The 20,419-nt window shown below is 33.3% G+C and overlaps 2 protein-coding genes across 3 annotated transcripts in view; one reads left to right on the forward strand and one right to left on the reverse strand.

The window, feature by feature from the left end:
• The window catches only part of hps1 (HPS1 biogenesis of lysosomal organelles complex 3 subunit 1), a 24,010-nt gene extending 15,608 nt beyond the window's left edge, over positions 1-8,402 (forward strand). Inside the window, exons 13-19 of the mRNA NM_001037688.2 lie at positions 1,292-1,368; positions 1,545-1,676; positions 2,025-2,090; positions 2,216-2,360; positions 3,682-3,795; positions 3,883-3,965; positions 5,804-8,402. Coding sequence (NP_001032777.2) covers positions 1,292-1,368; positions 1,545-1,676; positions 2,025-2,090; positions 2,216-2,360; positions 3,682-3,795; positions 3,883-3,965; positions 5,804-5,966 — 780 coding nt within the window. The 3' untranslated portion in view covers positions 5,967-8,402. The remainder of the gene's footprint in view (positions 1-1,291; positions 1,369-1,544; positions 1,677-2,024; positions 2,091-2,215; positions 2,361-3,681; positions 3,796-3,882; positions 3,966-5,803) is intronic.
• st3gal7 (ST3 beta-galactoside alpha-2,3-sialyltransferase 7) lies at positions 7,945-18,568 on the reverse strand. Of its 2 annotated transcripts, none has more exons than XM_005157060.6 (7): positions 18,451-18,568; positions 18,173-18,331; positions 17,551-17,671; positions 15,319-15,647; positions 13,133-13,319; positions 12,471-12,611; positions 7,945-9,679 (listed from the first exon to the last, which is right to left on the reverse strand). In XM_005157060.6, the coding sequence occupies exons 2-7, from the start codon at positions 18,304-18,306 to the stop codon at positions 9,443-9,445; spliced, it is 1,149 nt and encodes a 382-aa protein (XP_005157117.1). In that variant the 5' UTR covers positions 18,307-18,331; positions 18,451-18,568; the 3' UTR covers positions 7,945-9,442. The 2 variants fall into 2 exon arrangements, with proteins under 2 accessions (XP_005157117.1, NP_001004016.2); NM_001004016.2 differs by having other exon boundaries at positions 8,849-9,679; positions 18,173-18,334; positions 18,451-18,563.
• Positions 18,569-20,419: the final 1,851 nt, after the last annotated feature.

Consider the following 20,419-nt stretch of genomic DNA (forward strand, 5'->3'; position numbering starts at 1 on the left):
CTCTTATTACAGTTATGAAGTAGTTAACAAGCAGGAAATGTTCACGGGCCAATGACATGACCACATTGACATAGTCAATAGTACTTTATTAAAATGACTAAACACTAAAGAGTATTTCTACCTTGGATGGCCACTGTGGTCAAATTGACCATACGCATTTCAGGGTCCACCACTTTTTCCCATGCCTTTGGAAATGTGTGCCTATCATCAACTTTCGGCTATCAAAACGTACAGTACTGTAACTTTACTTAAGGCATGTCTTTCAAACTTTCAAAAACAACATTTCCACTGCGGTGTAAACACTTTGTTTTCCTGCTTGTTGGAGAAATTGAGGTAAAGAAACATTCACACTTGTTGTCAGTCTAGCAACTCATTCAAAATGATAGGCTATGTTACAAAAAGCATTGTATTTTTAGGGTAATGACTTCAAAATATGACTTCATAAAGCATTGTCTTATGATTTAGGAGATGTTATTATTCTTATCAAGACTTTATTCATTGTATTCTTTCTAAAAATAATAAATAAAGGATTAACAAAAAAAGAAAACTCTGGATGCTGATAATCAATAAATAGCTGATAAATCTGAATATTAATACGTTTTTGCCTTCAAAAATGCCTCTGAAGCTTTTTTCTGAATGCTTTAATATATTGACCTAATCGATAATAATAGAATTAAAAGTTCTGTAAGCATTTATCCTGATACCGCTTTTAGTGATTCATTGCATTGTGTTCTAACCTTACCACATTTTACCAAAAATCCCAGCAACCTCCATAAAATGAGTTGTAAAAATTGTCATACTTTACTTTGTATTTACTTTTGATTTTTGCTTTTACTATTTCTTTTGCCTTTGCTTTACTTTTACTTTATTTTACTTGCTTTGGTGGATATGCGCACTAAATTATAATTTTTTTTATATAGAAAATGTATAATTTTGAAGAATTGTTAAAAAAAAAATCAGCATCCAGAGTTTTATTTATGAAAAAAACAAGAAAGGTAATAATCAAAAACCCTACTCAAGTATTCAATTCAAGTTTATTTGTATAGCGCTTTTTACAATAACTGTTGTTTCAATGCAGTTTTACAAAATGTGCACATTATTGCATTACAATCAAAGTAACGTTCATGTTACAATCAAATATGTTATTATATACATAGTTAACCTGCAATTTTATAGCTTATAGGTGCTGTCTATGTGTACATGTTTAATGAAGTGTATTTGTGTATTAAGTGTATGTGTTGTTCTTAAACAACTTCTTGTAAACTTTTTTTTTTTTTTTTTATGTGCTCAGACTTTGCAACTCCAAAATGCTTGGACAGACTTTAAGAACAAGGCCTTCAGCAGATCTGGGACTGGATTTACTAGAGAGTGAGTACCGTTTTAAATGGGTCATATTGTGATCTTTACACAATGCATTCTCTGTCTGGTTAAGTCTCAGCTCTAAATACCACACATATTATTTATTATACTGTGCTGTGAATGATCATTTGACCTTGAATCCACCCAGAAGTGATACAAAATTCACCTGTTTTTTTATGTTGCAGTTTGCTGCCGTCTTGTAGAAACATGAAGACTCAGCTGTGTGGTGTGTACAGGCAGTTTTTCGCAGCTGAATGTATGGGCAGCAGTCAGCGGTTGGCTCCTCATCTGCAAGAACGGGCTCTGAACATGGTCCAGTATGTCTGAAAAGATAACGCTTTAAGTTGATGAATATTATGTGCTTTAGAAACAAAGGGTTAGTTCACCTAAAAATGTCCAATCCCCTGAGACTTTTGTACATATTCAGAACACAAATTAAGCTATTTTAGATGAAATCCAGGAGCTCTCTAACCCTTGGTAGACAGCAAAGGTCACAAGTCATTCAGAAAATGAACCAAATATATTGTCGAGGTATTCCATGTTACTTGAGTGGTTCAAGTGTAATCATATGAAGCTCCATGAACACTTTTATGCACCAAAAAAAAATAAAAAAATTTTTTTGCTTTTCCTTTAACTCCCATTTGAAATTCTCACCTGTGTTTTAGAGAGAAGCTGATGGACTGGAAGGATTTTCTTCTTGTTAAAAGCAAAAGAAACATCACAATGGTGTCATATCCTCTTTTTCTACCTTGAGTATTTATGGCTTGATTTAGATGTGTTGCGTTCACATTTCAATCTTCAGTCATTTTTTTTCGCTGTCATGTGACACTGTGATAGACTTTAACCATGCTTGCACATACCTGGAGGAGTTTCCTGGTCTCATCCACTTCATCTACGTGGATCGCTCAAGTGGTCAAATGATCGCACCCTCTCTGAATGTGACTGATCGCACCGTCTCTGAGCTCGGAAAGGGTCCTCTAGCTGACTTCATAAAGAAAAAGGTGCTTTGTCTGTCTTGCACTATAAAATTGTAAATTGTAAAAGGTGTGCTGTAAGTTGATGTTGCTATATGTATGGTTAGATTTTTACAATAATGCACTTTGATATTTATTTATTTATATTTCATATGTTTATACTTATAGATAAATCGGCCTGAAAGCCTGAAAACCTTTATATTTTTATGTTTTAGATTTTTTTAGATCTATTTTTTTTCTATGTATTTTTTTTGTTCTATGTAGAAAAAAAACTGTTAATTGCTGATTTTTAGTTTTTTGGTTATTTATGTTTTTAATGGATTACCTTACAAAAATGTTTTTAAAGAAATGTATACTTTTATACAGTTTAAGTACATTATGTTTCATTGAAAGTATCAGCAAATATGTTTATGAAATGTCAAATTCTTGCTTTTCATCAAAAAAAGGGAATCTCAATTTAACATAATGAGCTCTATTTTAACAATCTAAGGGCAAAGTCTAAAGCGCAGGGCGCAAAAGCATTATGGGTGTTTCTGAATCCGCTTTTGCTATTTTAAACATGGAAAAATAAGGTTTGCACGCTTGCGCATGGTCTATCAGGGTTGTGCTTATTCTGTTAATGAGTTATGGGTCTGTTTTGAGCATATCGTGCGTTAAGCCAGTCAGAGTCTCATCTCCCATTTCCTTTAAGAGTCAGTTGTGTCACGCCATGCCGCATTTGCTATTTACATGGTGGACTTTGTAAGTGGAAAAACTGAACACTTTACTAGTGAGAAAACAGTAAAAAAAAAACATCTGCAGCTTGAGGATACTTCTAAATTCAGGTTTAATTTCCAGCAAACTAATAAATGAGCAATAATAAGAAAATGTGGCCAAAAAACTGAGTTATATCTAAACACACGTCCTATACATATGCCCCATATGTTGATGCAGACATCTCCAAAACCCGACAGGTGGACAAATTTAAACTTGTTTTTAATAAAACAAATATAAATATGCATATAATAAATAATACTGCTTCTAATAATAACATTATACAAATGCAAATATTCATGAATAAACTGATAAAAGCCTTATTACGCCGAGTGTATGATAGGGCTCAAAGACATTTGTTTGCGCAAATGATTCAGCTTTGATCACAGGAATAAATATTTTGAACTTTGTTTACTATTTTACTATATTGCTTTTTACTGTGTTTATAAAGAATGTCTGTTGTGTGGTGATCATACGATAAAATAGACATAAGACTTAAGACAAGATAAAATGTAGATTCTAAAATCATTTTTTGTCCAAACTTTTGAGCAACCCCATTAATCTGTTTAGTTCATAACAATTTACTGGTCTTCAGGTTTGGAGTCTTGTAGCAACAGCACGACGGTATCTGCACAAGGGTTATGCTACCGTCACACTTCGAGATGGGGATTACTTCTACTGTTACTTCCTGTGGTTTGAGAATGAAACGGTAAACGACATCTTGGATCCTCTTTAAAGTTATTGGAATGCACACAATAAAAGTTTGATTAACTGCAATGTAACCTTGTTTTGACAGGGCTACAAACTGGAAGTGACAGACATACCCAGTTGTCCAGATGACACCGCTCCAATAGGAATGCTCACATTTGATTATTATAGGTATGAGAATTCACATGCAAGCTGATGCATCTTTAACATTTCTTGGTAAAGCCTAGTTTAAAGATTATTGTAAATGACAAAAATAGCTGTTTAATACAGAATTAGAAGTAAAAGTTGAGGTTTGACCCTCACCGGCCACTTTATTAGGTATACCTGTCCAACTGCTCGATAATGCAAATTTTTAGTCAGCCAATCACATGGCAGCAACTCAATGCATTTAGGCATGTAGACATGGTCAAAACAATCTACTGCAGTTCAAACCGAGCATCAGAATGGAAAAAAAGGTGATTTAAGTGACTTTGATCGTGGCATGGTTGTTGGTGCCAGACAGGCTGGTCTAAGTATTTCAGAAACTGCTGATCTACTGGGATTTTCACCCACAACCATCTCTAGGGTTTACAGAGAATGGTCGGAAAAGAGAAAATATCCAGTGAGTGGCAGTTCTGTGGGTGCAAATGCTTTATTGATGCCAAAGGTCAGAGGAGAATGGCCAGACTGGTTCAAACTCATAGAAAGGCAACAGTAACTCAAATAACCACTCGTTACAACCGAGGTCTGCAGAAGAGCATCTCTGAGTGGAAAACGCGTCCAACCTTAAGGCAGATGGGCTACAGCAGCAGAGAACCACACCGTATGCCACTCCTGTCAGCTCAGAACAGGAAACTGAGGTTACAATTAGACGTTCAAATAGAAGATTGGAAAAACGTTGTCTGGTCTGATGAGTCTCTATTTCTGCTGCAACATTGGGACGGTAGGTCAGAATTTGGCCCATTAGTACCAATTGAGCATCGTGTCAACATCACAGCCTACCTGGATGTTGTTGACCATGTCTACCCCTTTATGACCACAATGAACCCATCGTCTGAGGGCTAAATCCAGCATGATAGTTCATCATGTCATAAAGCGTGAATCATCTCAGACTGGTTTCTGGAACATGACAATGAGTTCACTGTACTCAAATGACCTCCACAGTCACCAGATACTAATCCAATAGAGCACATTTGAGATGTGGTAAAATGAGAGATTCACATCATGGATGTGCAGTCAACAAATTTGTAGCAACTGTGTGATGCTACCATGTCAATATAGACCAACATCTCTGAGGAATATTTCCAGTACCTTGTTGAATCTATGCTACAAAGGATTAAGGCAGTTCTGAAGGCAAAAGGGGTACAACTCGCTATTAGTAAGGTGTACCTAATAAAGTGCCTGGTGAGTGGATTTAGCTGTTGCTATAGTTTTCCGATATTTTTCCACTTATTTTTTCCTACTCTGATTTTTTATTTTATTTTTTTTAAGTCTTATAGGTTAGAAGCTAAGTCAACAAGCTTCGAGTTGAATCATATTGCAAATATTTAAGGTAAATCTATGTGAAAATATGACAAAAGACACTGTGTACAGTGTTGTAGCTTTTGTTTTTTATTAAATTAATTTAAATAGTTTGTATATCTTTAGAAATAATATATTTTAAGTATATTGCAAAATTTATTTGTATCGTTTTGACAGCATAGCATGATCGACTTGATTGTCATTTGTAGTACTTCAGATTTGATATTTCTGACTCTCACATTCATGGAATTTTCTCTACAGAATAATGGAAAATAACATATCCATCAGTTAAACATGAGTAATTTAAATTAAAGTTCATAGCATTCAGTGACCGCCTCAGAGCTCAACGGCTTTAATGATTTTAAAGTATTTTTTGGAAAATGGACATTTTTAATATTGATACTGGATTGTTAGAAACCTTCACACTTATTCTAGATCTACCCCATGAAACCCATTTAATTCTTATCAACTTTTGTGTTTTTGTCTCTGGTATTTTGATGCCATTATAGGAAACTGCTGCGGTACTACAGCAAAAAACATCAGAATGAAGTGGTGAAGTGTTATGAACTGCTGACTGTTCACCTGGGCGTGATCCCTAATGAATATATTCTCCAGCACTGCAGCCAACTGGCCCGCAAGCTATGGGAGCCAACCCGCATCCCACTCCTGTGACAATCCACATACACACTCCTCATATCAATTTATTCTGTAGCTGCATGATCTGTAATCTAGATGAAGACTTTTCTGCACTTTCTGCACAAGCACTTCCTTGTTTCAGTTCAGGTAACTCACTGTAGAAAACACTGGCGGGGAAACGAAACATCGCGTTTCTTGCTCTTCATTAACAAACTAAATGTAATGTGCAAATGAACAGAGGAACAACTACTTTATGGTGCTCATAATGCAAAAACATGTCTGTTATTTTTAACTGATGCTTTTTGTGATACCTGGACCAAATATTATAGTAAAGACCCTTTAAAATGCCATGAGAAGTCGCATAAGCTGAACTGCTAGTTCTTTAAGCAAATCATTTACATTATTAAACCAGTCATCAATGACTACAAATGTAGTAAATAAATGACTAAAAGGTGTAAAGGTTTACTCCAAAATGAACATTTTGATGCTAATTTTCTCTGCCTCAGGCCATCCTAGATATGGCAGCTTTTTTTCTTCAGTGGACCACAGCATTTCACAAGACTAAATTAGAAATTTTAAATGACCAAAAAACATTGATAGGCCGACAGCAGGGTTGTCCAAAGTCGGTCCTGGAGGGCCGGTGTCCTGCTGAGTTTAGCTCCAACTTGCTTCAACACACCTGCACGGAAGTTTCTAGTATATCTAGTAAGCTTGATTAGCTGGTTCAGGTGTGTTTTATTAGGGTTGGAGCTAAACTCTCCAGGACACCGGCCCTCCTGGACCGAGTTTGGACACCACTGGCCTACAGGCAAAGCATTGTCTCCGGTGATTTATTTGAGGTGATATGAAGTGAAGTGACCAATGCAGTAACATTGTTTGAATATTATTGACAACAAAAAAAAGAACTTTATTTACAACATTATTATTTTTTTAATCCACCGTCTAGTAAAATGGTCTTGAGCGATTCCCGGTTTGCGAATGGATATTTGAATGATTCTTTTTTGAGAACTAGTGAATCAGTTCACCAAATCAACTGAACTGTCTGAAACAGTTTGCGTGAGGTAGCACTTTTAAAATTTCAGACAGTCATTCTTACTTGAAGTGAACCAATCTACTGTTTATCAATCATAAATCATAATTCCGAACGATATTAGGAATGTATGATGCCATGTTTGCAAACTTGTTCAATGCTTCAGTTACTTGCATTGACTAAACTAAGCAAACGGTTCTGAAGAAATTGCGAGCTGCAATGAAAGTTTTTATGATCTTTAAATTTTTTATGTCAGTGAAGTTGTTAAAGACTGTATTTACTTTAAATGCTTTCGACATGTAAAGCTTCCCCATTTCATGTGATATTGGTTGATTTGATCTTGAGCTCATGCCTTGTGAGTCATCATCATTCAGTCATTTGAATCCGAAAAGATTCCATAAGAAAAAAATACAATGTAGCAATTTATAGTAAACAGTGTTTAAAGTGTGAACTATTCATTCGTTCATTTTCCTTCGGCTTAATCCTTTTATTAATTTGGGGTCCCCAAGCATAGGTTTTACGCAGAAAGTGCCGTTCCAGCTGCTACCCATCACTGGGAAACACCCATACGCTCTCATTCACACACATTCACTATGGACAATTTAGCTTACTCAATTCACGTGTACCGCATGTCTTTGGACTTGTCAGGGAAAGCGGAGCACCCGGAGGAAACCCATGCGAATGCGGGGAGAACATGCAAACTGGTTAAGCACTGGTTTAAATGAGCTCAATATAATTAAAGTCTCACATTTTATTTGATTCGACTTAAAATTTAAATCAACTATCAATTTAGTTTTACTACAGTAAGCTGTGAAGAATTATAGAAGATGAAACTGTACATGCAGAAATTTTACCTCAAAATACCACAACAGATTAGTACTTTAGTATGCATGCTTTTTTTCCATATCGGGAAAAAGGGTTTTAGTTGAAGATCTACTGAAAAGAAAAAAGTCCTATACAACTTGAATAGACCAAGGATGTGTAGAGTAACAGAAAATGTTTATTTTGGGATGTGCTATCCCCTGTAAGTTATAACTGAAAAATACAAATCTACATCTTAAAAGAAAAGTGTCAGTTTATTTGTCCAGCAGCCAAAAACATCCAATGTATCGCATAGCAGAATTCATTTCTTGAAACACTTTTTTTTTTTTTTTTGTAGCTGTAATTCTTGATCATGAATGTTGTTACACACATACAACAAAACATTCCCCGAGTTAAAATTGTAGTTAAAGAAATCTAGCGAAAGTGTTTTTTACTCTCTGATTTAGGTGTTAAAATATAAAAGTGATGTTTTTTTACATGACTGAATGTTTTTCTCTGTACGCTGAAATCTCATTTATACTTTGCTTGAATAAATACAGAATCTAAAACATTTTTTACACAATATGTAAAATATGTATTGGTGTTTGACGAGATAAATAAATATGAAATAATTTTCAGAACAATTTTTTGTCATCTTTTATAAAGCTTAAGTAAAAAAAGTGTTTTATTTTAGTTTTATAGATGTTATGTATTATAGCTTTGGTTTTAATTTAGCTGTCATGTTCCCATTTTAAATTTAAGTTAGGTAATGTCTGTATTGTATTTTATCCCAACATTTACCCAATAGTTTTCACAATGTCCAGTCACATTTTGAACTATTGGAACATTGGAATAATTACTAATAAGTATTCAATTATTAAAATCAGCAATTAAATTTGAGTAGCAGCCGATGGAGACATTAAATGAAAATACAAAGATATAAATAATTACATATTAAATAGTTTTTCTAGATAAAATGCAATACTTGATATCAATAATTTAATTTTGATATCAGGTATTGAATTGTTTATATTAATACAGTTGAAGTCAAAATTATGAGCCCTTCTGTGATTTTTTTTTTTCTTTCTTTTTTTTTTCAAGTATTTCCCAAATGATCTTTAACAGAGCAAGGAATTTTTCACAGTATTTATAATAATGTTTTTTTTTCTTCTGGAGGAAGTCTTATTTGTTTTCTATCAGCTACAATAAAAACAGTTTAAAATTTTTTAAAAACATTTTAAAACATTTTTTTTTCAATTGTCTACAGAACAAACCATTGTTATACAAGGACTTGCCTAATTACCCTTACTTTAGCTTACTGGAATAAACCTAGTTAAACCTTAAAAATCTCACTTTCAGCTGAATTCTAGTATCTTGAGAAATATCTAGTAAAATATTATAGGCTGTTATCATGGCAAAGATAAAATAAATCAGTTATTAAAAACTATTATGTTTAGAAATGTGTTGAAAAAAAATCTTCTTTCTGTTAAACAGAAATTTGGGGAAAAATCTACAGGGGGGGCTAATAATTTACTGTATATCATAATAACTAATAACTTCAGCTGTATATCATATCATGAGAATGGTCGAAACAGCATGCTATAAATCTATTGTGTTTTCTGTTGCTTTTCATTCTCTTCATTTCTTCTTTCAGCTGTTGTGGAGTGTCTGCAGTGGTCTCTCACAGTGCCCCAGTGAGGTCTCGCACCGCTCCAGCTTTGACCAGCTCTTTCAGAAAGACAGTCTCGGCACTAACATCGTGAACCACCTGCGTCTTCATGGCGTCCATGCGGAGAGAGCCGTAGTAATGTAGCGGAGCTCCAGGGTGCTGCAGGTCGTATCCGAATCCAGCTATGCTCACCTCATCACACACCTGCAGGGCCACAACCACTGCGGTTATACCCAGAGTTGGCACCATCTAATCAACAAAAGATAAAGTGGATGAGGGAACATGGCTGAGAATTTGATTGGGATGAAAGATATTAATATGTAAATTTCTTCAATCATTGAGTCAATTTTAAAAAAAATTCTGAAAGGTCAAAAGAAGTGATTTTTTTTTTCCCTGCTTCAAGTTGACAAATTACTTACCAATCCGTCCTTATGATAACAGCTAAACATTCATTCATGTTGTCATGTCATTCATCTTTTTTACCCATGAAATATATATGCTTAGATGAAATATAGATGCTTGGTTTGAACTGCAGCAGATCGTCTTGACTATGTCCATAGATATATACACTAGATGTCGCCTGGCCTATTGTCTATTGGACGGAATGCGTCAATAGCGCCGCCATCTTGCTACAGGGTAGTGCTCCTTTGAAATGAATGCGGGACCAAGGTACAGTGGAGGACTGTGGCCATGCAAAGCCAGAGATATACACATAAACACATATATCTATGATCGGGAGTTTTCCTGGATGTTAGTATGTAATTTTTTTCTAATTACGAAAATTATAATTTTACATCACTTTTCTACATTGATGATTTAGCACACGGGCATTCCTGACAAAAAGCTTGTGTTGTGTGTACAGAAATGTACTATTCACCCTCCCTGTTAAATTTAATCAAATCTGTGTCCTGAAACACACCTCATCTGCTTTCACTTCTCATACTGACGGAGGGAGCGATGCGTTTGTGAATGAATCCCCCGATCTCTTTCACTAACGTTAGGCGACAATAATACAAGTTTCTGGCTGCGCAGCATCTCGTTGTCATATTTCTTTTGCATTGTTTGCTGATTTTATTCAACAAAACTGGCATAAGCCGAGTGTTTAGTGCGAGTTGGAGCTGCTTTGCCGTATGGTGAATTCAGTAAGTGACTGTTATCATCAATAACGTTACCTGATTAGCACAAAAGTTCAGAACATACAAAAACAGAAAAAACATAATATTACCTATGAAATGTTTTGCCTTTATGCTTTTTTTTCTTTGTTTGCTCGTTACTACACCCGTAGACAGCGCTAAAGTCCCGCATCTTCACGTAATAACACTGTCTTGACTAGTGCGGTTGAATGACATTTGTCCTGGGAGCACTGTACCAATGTGGCGGCTCTATTGACGTATGCTCAGGGTCCCTATGCGATATCTAGTGTATATATCTATGGACTATGTCTACATGCCTAATTGCATTCAGTTGCTGCCATGTGATTGGCTGAGTAGAAATTTGCGTTAACGAGGAGTAGCACAGGTTTACCTAATAAAGTAGCCAGTGAGTGTATACTATCATTCAAAATGCTAATTATTTATTCATTTATTATTGAATTAATACAAAACATAATTCTAATTACACAATTTTAATTAGCATGGTCTGCAGTGCTCAAAAGAAGAAAACAGGAAGAAACAAACAACATTTGTGGAATAAACAACAACACGCAGCATCCTGAAGGACTCATCCCATCCAACATACCATCTACTTCAAAGGTTACCTTGGGGAGACGATACAGGACAATAAAAGCCAAATCAAACAGACTAAAAATAGTATACATCCAAGGGCTGTTGCCATAATGAATAGACATTAAATTGAGGCTGTTTCTGGCCCAAATCATTTTAACCTTACTCACTTTTTAACTTGCTTATAGGAAATGCACTTGCCACTTTATACGCTTGGACATTAAATTGTATGCCTTTCTGGCCCACATTTTCAATCATTCATTCATTTTCTTGTTGGCTTAGTCCCTTTATTAATCTGGGGTCGCCAGTTTTTATGCAGCGGATGCCCTTCCAGCCGCAACCCATCTCTGGGAAACATACACACACACACACATACACTATGAACAATTTAGCCTACCCAATTCACCTGTACCGCATGTCTTTGGACTGTGGGGGAAACCGGAGTACCCAGAGGAAACCCACGCGAACGCAGGGAGAACATGCAAACTCCACACAGAAACGCCAACTGAGCCGAGGATCGAACCAGCGACCTTCTTGCAGTGAGGCGAACGTGCTACCCACTGCGCCACTGCGTCGCCAGTCCACATTTTATTCACTTTTAAATTCAAAATGCCCTTGCCACTTTATACGCTCATCATACGCACGTTTAGTATTGTATTGTTACTCCTTTTATGATTAATTATTGTGTTATTTTATCTTTTTATCTCTTTTTATTGTTGTTTTAGATCAGGGGTCACCAATCTCAGTCCTGGGGGGCCAGTGTCATTGCTGGGTTTAGATCCAACTGGCCTCAACACACCTGCCTGGATGTTTCGAGTATACCTAGTGAGGCCTTGATTAGCTTGTTCAGGTGTGTTTGATTAGGGTTGGAGCTAAAATCTGCAGGACACCGGCCCTCCAGGAACAAGTTTGGTGACCTCTGTTTTAGATAAATCGGATTGCACTGAAGGGAAGGGCAAGCGTAAATTCCGTTGTATTTTGTACAATCAATGAGAATAAAGATTCTGATTCTGATTTGTTCTGTGCGTCAAGCCTAAGAAAAAGTAGAACTAATTGATTTAATTTTTACATAGTTAACAAAGATGCATGAAAACAAATTGTTTAAAAGCTTAGATTACATTTGCTTAGTATATATATAGCACCAACTTTACATTTTCATGCCCCTAAATACGACGCAGTTTTTATATGTCCTTCCTGGGAAGTTCTTGTCCAATGAACACTGTGATGCCGTCAGTTTAACAACATTTTAAATTCAAAGACAGCAGACGTGGATGTTTTGAGTTTGCATAATTAAAAAGAAATTCATTCTAATTTCAGACCTTTCTCTGCTGTTCTGCGTAGGTTTGCAGCACCTGTCCAGTCCTGTACATGATTTCGGGATTCAGGATGCGAACGTTTTCTGGCTGTAGAGGTATTGAGTCTATTACATCCTTCCAGAACCACAGTTTAGACCACCAGCTCTACAAAAAAACACAATGGTTTAATAAATGCTCAGTTTTGTTGATTTTGGACCATGTCTTTTAGCTTACAGAGAATGAAGAATGAAGTGCACATTATAAATGATGCTCAATATTCCACTTTAAAACACAGGAATAAGTACAATTTTGACAAAAATATTCAGCATTTTGCAGCATTTCTGATTTTACTGTACATTTTATAATCAGTTCAATTCATCATTATTTCTAAAGCTCTTTTTACAGTGTGTCAAAGCAGCTTAACAAAAATAAAAAGCCATAACATTATTTCACATAGTGGAACATTCCAGCTAATCAGGCAGGCAGGACAGTTGTGGTAGGATGCTGGTGTAGTTCTAGTTGAATTAAAACTGATTTTCTTCAGTTTAGTTTAAATATCACTGTTGAAGTTCAGTTGTACTCAGATCAATGTAGTGCAGATATCACTAGTGAAAGCTGAAGAGACTTCTTTCTAAACAAGTATGAACATGTGTTAACTGTGAATTTAGCCTTCTGACATTACTCACCAAAGGCTCTTTGGTTACTACCGAGGTCATCCATGCTAAATCTAAACTCTTGAACACAACCAAAGCTACGACTTCAGTTCTCTCGTATTCCTGTATGTGGGAAGGAGCTCCTTCTGGATAAATGAGGCGAATGGTAGTTCTTGAGCCAGCGTCGCTCTCAAATCCAAACACTGGAGCATTATTCACTCTGTAGGTATGGAGATTAAAATAATATTAGTAATGTAATTTGTTAAGGCCAAAAATACATGTAAAAATGTACTTCAACACTGTATACTGTATGTAATTATTTAGATATTTTTGTGAAAATGTTCTACATCAAATGTTTTTCAATGCATTTAAGCAAATCTACAGTTTTAGGTACATTTAGTTTCCAAAGATTTTATCTCTTTTTTCTAATGATATCTTTCATCTTTTTAATCAGGATTTCTTGTTGACCAAATTAGCCAGTGTTAGTTTGTTTTTTTTCTATCATGTAATATTGTGCTAATACAGTATTTTATTTTCCATTTCATTCATTCATTTTCCTTCGGTTTAGCCTCTTATTTATCAGGGGTTGACACAACAGAATGAACCGCCAACTATTCTGGCATAAGTTTTAAATTAGCATCCGCAACCCAGTACTGGGAAATACATTTCTTTTAATGATATATAATTCTTATAAAAAGTTCTTTAGTAGTAATTAAATGTAAAATAAGTAAAAAAAAAAAAAAAAAATTACAATTAAACGTATGTCCATAAATCATTTGTCAAATAATTACCATTATAATAACCAAGTTGACAAATAATATGGCCAAAAAAACTAATTTCTGTTTATTTAAAAAAAATAAAAAATAAAATAAAATGATAATTATACACACACACACACGCTACCAGTCAAAATTTTGATGTCAGTTTTCTTGTTTTTTAAGGAATATTATTCTGTTCATCAACGCAGCATTTATTAAATATAAAAAAATTTAAATTGTTAAATATTTATCAAAATTTTAAATAACTGCTTTCTTCTTGTATGTAGTTTCAAAACTGTCATAATGTCATTATTGCTTTTATTACTGTTACCTTTAAATAAAAATAAAGTAATAAAAATAAAATAATAATAATAATTAATATTAGAGTGATTTCTGAAGGTTCATGTTATTGAAGACTGGAGTAATGAAGCTGAAAGTTCATAAATTAAATCAGTGGAATAAATGATTAAATTAAATTATAAACCAGTGCAATACCATTTCACAATTTTGCAGTTTGTACTATGTTTTTGGTTAAATAAATGCAGCCTTGGTGAGCAGGATAAGCTGATTTTAAAACATTTAAAAATCGTACTGGCCCCAAATTTTTGACCGGTAGTATATATAAAGCAAGTCATTTTTTTGGCAATGACTGAATTATTAAAATTGAATATGTTTCCAATAAGACACTGGAAATCTTTTATTTCATTAATGAGTTTTTTTTTTCATTCATTCATTAATTATTTCATAATCATTAATTATTAGATTCTGGAAATTATTCATTGTTTATTTTAGTCATCGGTTTTTTCCTTTATGTTTAAAATGCAACATCATCCACATTTTCCCTACACCTTATGATGCAGTGCATTAAAACATTTGTCATTTTGACCATTTATCATTTTCTGGGGATAAAATGCTCCATAAATAGCAATAATTTTATATGAAACTTTTATAAAGGTTTCACAGACCTTTATAAAATCAAATAAATATCAACATTATACTCAAACAAAACAGCACAATTTTGTTAATACATATTATCAAAGGATTATTGTTCCATATGTAAACAGTTCAGATGCAAAAGCCTCTAAATGCCACCTGAAACTTTCTTCTAAAATGAGCGTTTTTATCAGGCTGTGTGTAGGTTTGGTGAATTATTTTCTTTATGGCAAAAAATAAGTTCTTTCTTTGGTCTTCAAAGGGAAATAACTCAACATAAACAAAGGAAAATAATGCTCATTTTTGATGGAAATTTTAGACGGCACATTTGAAATCTTGCTTTTGTTTTAAAATGCTGAAAAACATTGAGTTCTATAATAAGTAAACTTTAATCTGCAGTTGTTTGTTTTGGTGTGGTCAGACAGTGAATTATTGTATCAGTTTTTTCAGAAAAACAGCATAATCTAGTTTTTTTTTTTTTTTATCCACGCAGTAACTGTACTGTATGTGTTACAGTAATGAACTAACCTAATGATAATGTTGTACTGGTCTATATGAGCTCCAAGATTTTTGCCGTGTAAAATACCGCCGCTTCCGACCACCACACATCTCCTACAGGTCTCTGGTCCGGTTGGCACAGCGGTGAATGGCAGAGCTTTCAGGGCCTGCTCTGCCATCTCTTCACTGCCTTGCAGACCCAGCGGAGGAGGCAGAGCCCAATCTCCAGTGCCGTTCTCCAAGAACACAGGGATCTTCAGCAGACCGGCTGGAGTGGACAACATAGTCCTCATCCTCTCTACACTCCAGCCGCTGTGACATGACTGAGACAGCAGAGATGCAGACTGATTCAGCAGAGCCTGAGGAGCACACATATGATGAGCGGTTAGACACATCTTTATTGTTATCAGGGTATCCTTGGCATCTTAAAAAGTCTTCAAGTACACATAAAATCACTAGCATTGCTAGTTTTGTGGTGAACAATTCATCTGTGCATGATTAGGAAAAAGAAAATAGTTTGCCCTTCTAATTTAAAATACAAATCTGAAAATGCACTTCCTGTTTTTTTTTTTTTTTTTTTTTTTTTTTTTTTTTTTTTTTTTTACAAATTACGTATGTCTGAGGTATTGGGAAGGGTTTTCGTATCAAACAGAAATGGTGAGGAGGAGGAGGAGGAGGAAGGGTCTGTTTGGTTGTAATAACTCTTCTAAAACCCATACTGATTCCAATCAGCTCGCAGTAGAAAAAGTAAGCCACGCCTACTGTTTTAATTAAATATTTGTTTCTATAGGAACTGCGTCACAATAAAAAAAAAAGTCACAGCTTCTGGTTCATGCAAACTTAAAAATGTTTTAAGTTTCAAAAACAAAATTTTAGGCTGTGAAAAGTCTTAAGTTCCCTGAAATATTGTCCTAAATCATTTTAAACGGGTCCTAACGTTTACTTTATTTAAGTAAAGCTACCCAATCCATCTAACACGCATCCAACAACCAACAATACATCTCAATAACATTTTAAGCAAAACTATATTCATAACTAATATAATAGCAGTTTGTTGTGCAGACATTACGATTAGAGGTTTGTTTTAAAGTTATGTTGAAAAGAAATTATGTGTATAACTAGGGTCTGCTTGTTTTGACACATTATTAAAATATATGTGGCTAAGCAATAGCTAATTAGAATTAGTTTTTTGACTGGGCATGTACATTTTATTTTCTGCTAAGCCATTAATAAAATCCATAGCGTTATATAAGCCTGAAATTTTATTAATCATGTTTTTAACAAGTCTTAAATTTGACTTTTATAAAAAAATATATAATTTTTTTTAATATAAAAAAACTGTTATAAAATGCTACCGAAGGTGTTAGTTGCATGTTAGTTTTGTAGCAATTTTAATTATTATTAATTATAATTTATTTATATTTAGATGTTTTTAAAATGCAATTTAAAAGTATCCATCAAGGATACGTTAATTTATTTAAAAGAGGTGACATTTTAGTTTAAGCAACAATTCTCACTATTAAATAGTGGCTTATAACCTGCCTATTAAGGTATTGTTTTTTTAGTTTTTAGTTTGTATGATCTTACTACACTCCTAACCCTACCTAATACATAAAGCTAATTAGTAATGTACCTTAATAAATACTTATATTAGAGTTAATTGGACCAAAAGTCATATAATAGTTTATTAACAGCAAGAATTGTACCTTAAAATAAAGTGTGGTCAAACGTTTATTATCACATTTAAGGATTTTAATGTTACATTAAATACTCTTTTCTGAACTTCCTCTTTATTAAATATTTCCACCAACTAGTCATGGTGAGGAATGTGTCAGATAGAATTAGTAATCATAAAAGTAATCATTATAAATTGTAATAAAATGTATAAATTTTACAGTTTTTTTTAATGTATTGTTGATAAAGGTTAAAATAAAAATAAAAAATGAAAAAGCATGACCCCAAAAATCTTTCTAATAATGTTTATTTATTTAACAAATGCAATGATTTTTATATTTATTGACACATTTATATCCTCTATAATATAAGTATTCTAATAGGCCTGTTACTATTGCAAGGGATTTTCTTTCAATGTTATATGTTTTATTGCAGAAACAATACAGCTGGTATAATATGTAAACTTCAATCTCAAGCTTAGAGTAAAGTCAAAGTTTAAAATCGGTTCTCTTAAATTAAAGAAGTCATATCCTACAAACTGATGTGCAGTTGATGGTTTTGGTGTGGTGAGACAGTGAAGTACTGTACCAGATTTTCAGCAGAGCTCTCATTAGTCCAGATGGGCTCTGCTGTTGGCAGATATGCAGGAACCAGAAGAGCAGAGTAAAGGCTCAACAGCAGAACGATGCTCACAATGAAGTTATACCTCCTGAAAACATAACACAACAGTCTTACAAGTGTCACAAGTAAACGAATAAACAAATTGCGTTACATTGTCTTCTAAATGACAGTATTTTTATTTTAGTGGTTATGTTTAACCTATAAATCAGAGAATGTCTCTAATTTTGTTCCATAGTTATATATTTTTTTTAAAAATTAAACATTTTTTTAGCGTAAAAGAACAAATTGAACATGCAAGTTCACATGCAAAAACCTCTAAATTACATCTAATTTATTAATATAAAACATTTTTATCAGATTCCTGTGTGTAGGTTCAGTAATTTCACATTTATGGCAAAGAATAAGTTATTTTCATGATCCTTATTGTGAAATAACTCAACAAACTTAAGAGGCTAAAAATAATGCTCAAAGTTGATGGGAATTTCAGACGGTGCTTAGAGATTTTTCCATCTGAACTTTTATTATTGTATAAAAGATTTTAATGTGTGCATGTCATGTTTCTGTCAATGTTTATCCCAGGCAAACCCACCGGCTGAGAAAGAAATCTCTGGACTCTGCCCTGCTGTGTTGTGTGGTTGGACTCTCCAAGCTGCTGGCTTCCGGTAACAAAGGAACACCGTCTTCATCATTATCATTAACACTCAAGTGTTTCAGAGTCACCATTTTCCCAATCACTTCCCAAATACTCCTACTGGAACATGAATTCAACCATCAGCTTGATGTTTGTTCTGTCTAGTCAATAATTAACAATAGCCTCCATTCACAGAACATTTAAGCTGTTATTTGCTTATCTCTGTTACTTCTTACCTCTTCTATCAGGTCTTTTTTTTTCCTTCTCTCAGCTGTGGAGATGAAGCATGTCGGCGTTGTGCTGAATTTGAGCTCTGCTTCTGTCTTTCATCCGCTGTGGTGTTGTGAGTGTTCTGTCCCTCCTCACAGTTAATCATTCACTTGTCTGAGACGCCGTACACCACTGTGCTTTATCTAGTCTGCTGTTTAAACAATCACACACTGCCATTTGTGAATATGTTTGATGACATAGCCAACATATGCATTACAAAGACCTTTTATATTTGAAGTCAGAATTATTAGCCCCCTGTATATTTTCTATTTAACAGAGAGAAGATTTCTAAACACATTTCTAAACATAATAGTTTTAATAACTCATTTAATAACTGATTAATTTTATATTTGCCTTGATGACAGTACATACTATTTTACTAGATATTTTTTGAGATATTAGTATTCAGCTTGAAGTGCAATTTAAAGGCTTAACTAGGTTAATTAGGCAAGTTAGGGTAATTATGCAAGTCATTGTATGGCTCGTTCTGTAGACATAAAAAACAATTGCTTATAAGAGGGCTATTATTGACCTTAAAATGATTAAAAAATAAATAATAAATTAAACAAATAAGACTTTCTCCAGAAAAAAAAAAAAAAGATATTATTGGAATTACTGTGAAAAACTCATTTCTCTTGTAAACATCATTTGAATTTTTTTTTAAAAAGAAAACTAAACTCGCAGGAGGGATAAAAATATTGCTGAATGCAAATAAATAATCTTAATAACTAAACATTATGCAAACCTTTTTTTGACTGTACGTTGTTTTGTTTAATTAGGAATATAAGTAATATTTTATTTATTTTAATTTATGTACAACTAGTACACATTACTAAATTATTAACAAGCACAGTTGCTATACATGACCTTTAACAAATATGGTAAAACATTACTTGTCAAATATTACTGCAAATTAAAGTCATTTTGATTAAAAATTGCTGAAAGCAAAAAAAGCCCTGATTAATCAGAAATACTCTAATATTGTTTTGGTAATGGTTTGATGCTAAAGTAATATTTCATATGCAGATTAGCAAATATTTAACTATTTTATAAAAGCCATGATACATTTATAAATTCTTTGATGAATAAAAGTAAGGTTTTTAAATGTTTTAAAATCAGCTTCTCCTGCTCACCAAGGCTGCATTTATTTAATCAGAAATACAGTACAAATTGTAAAATTGTGAAATGTTATTGCACTATAAAATAACTGTTCAAAAGTAGTTTATAATTTAATTTAATAAATTATTCCAGTGATTTTAAAGATAAATTTTCAGCTTCATTACTCCAGTCTTCAGAGTCACACGATCCTTCAGAAAACACTCTTATATTTATTATTATTATTATTATTATTATTATTATTATTATTATTATTAATGGTAATAGTAATAAAATTAATAATGACTGGAGTAATAATCTCATTTGAAACTACATGCAATAAATAGCATTTTTTTATTTTAATAAATATTTAATATTTAAATATTTTTGCAACTTGTAATTTTTCTTTACATTTAATAAATGCTGCCTTGATGAACAGAATAGTTTTCTTTAAAAAAAAAAAAAACATAAGAAAACAAACAAACAACTGACACCAAACATTTAACCGGTTGAGTATATATACCCCTTTTTCTTTTTAAACAAGGTTAGAAAGTCTGTATTGTCACCTTTTGTTACTTTATTGCATTTTCGAATAAATAAAAGTATTTAAAAAAATTACCAAACTGACAATCTTGTTTTAACCGTTGGATTTTTAAATATATATGTATATATGTGTGTGTGTGTGTATATATATATATATATATATATATATATATATATATATATATATATATATATATATATATATATATATATATATATAAATTAAATTTACATATAAGGTGAGTTGATCATATAGCATCATTTATTGTTATTATTATTTTGAATAGATATAACATT

Source organism: Danio rerio, chromosome 13 (genome assembly GCF_049306965.1).
Source record: "Danio rerio strain Tuebingen ecotype United States chromosome 13, GRCz12tu, whole genome shotgun sequence".
NCBI classification, from domain to species: Eukaryota; Metazoa; Chordata; class Actinopteri; order Cypriniformes; family Danionidae; genus Danio; species Danio rerio.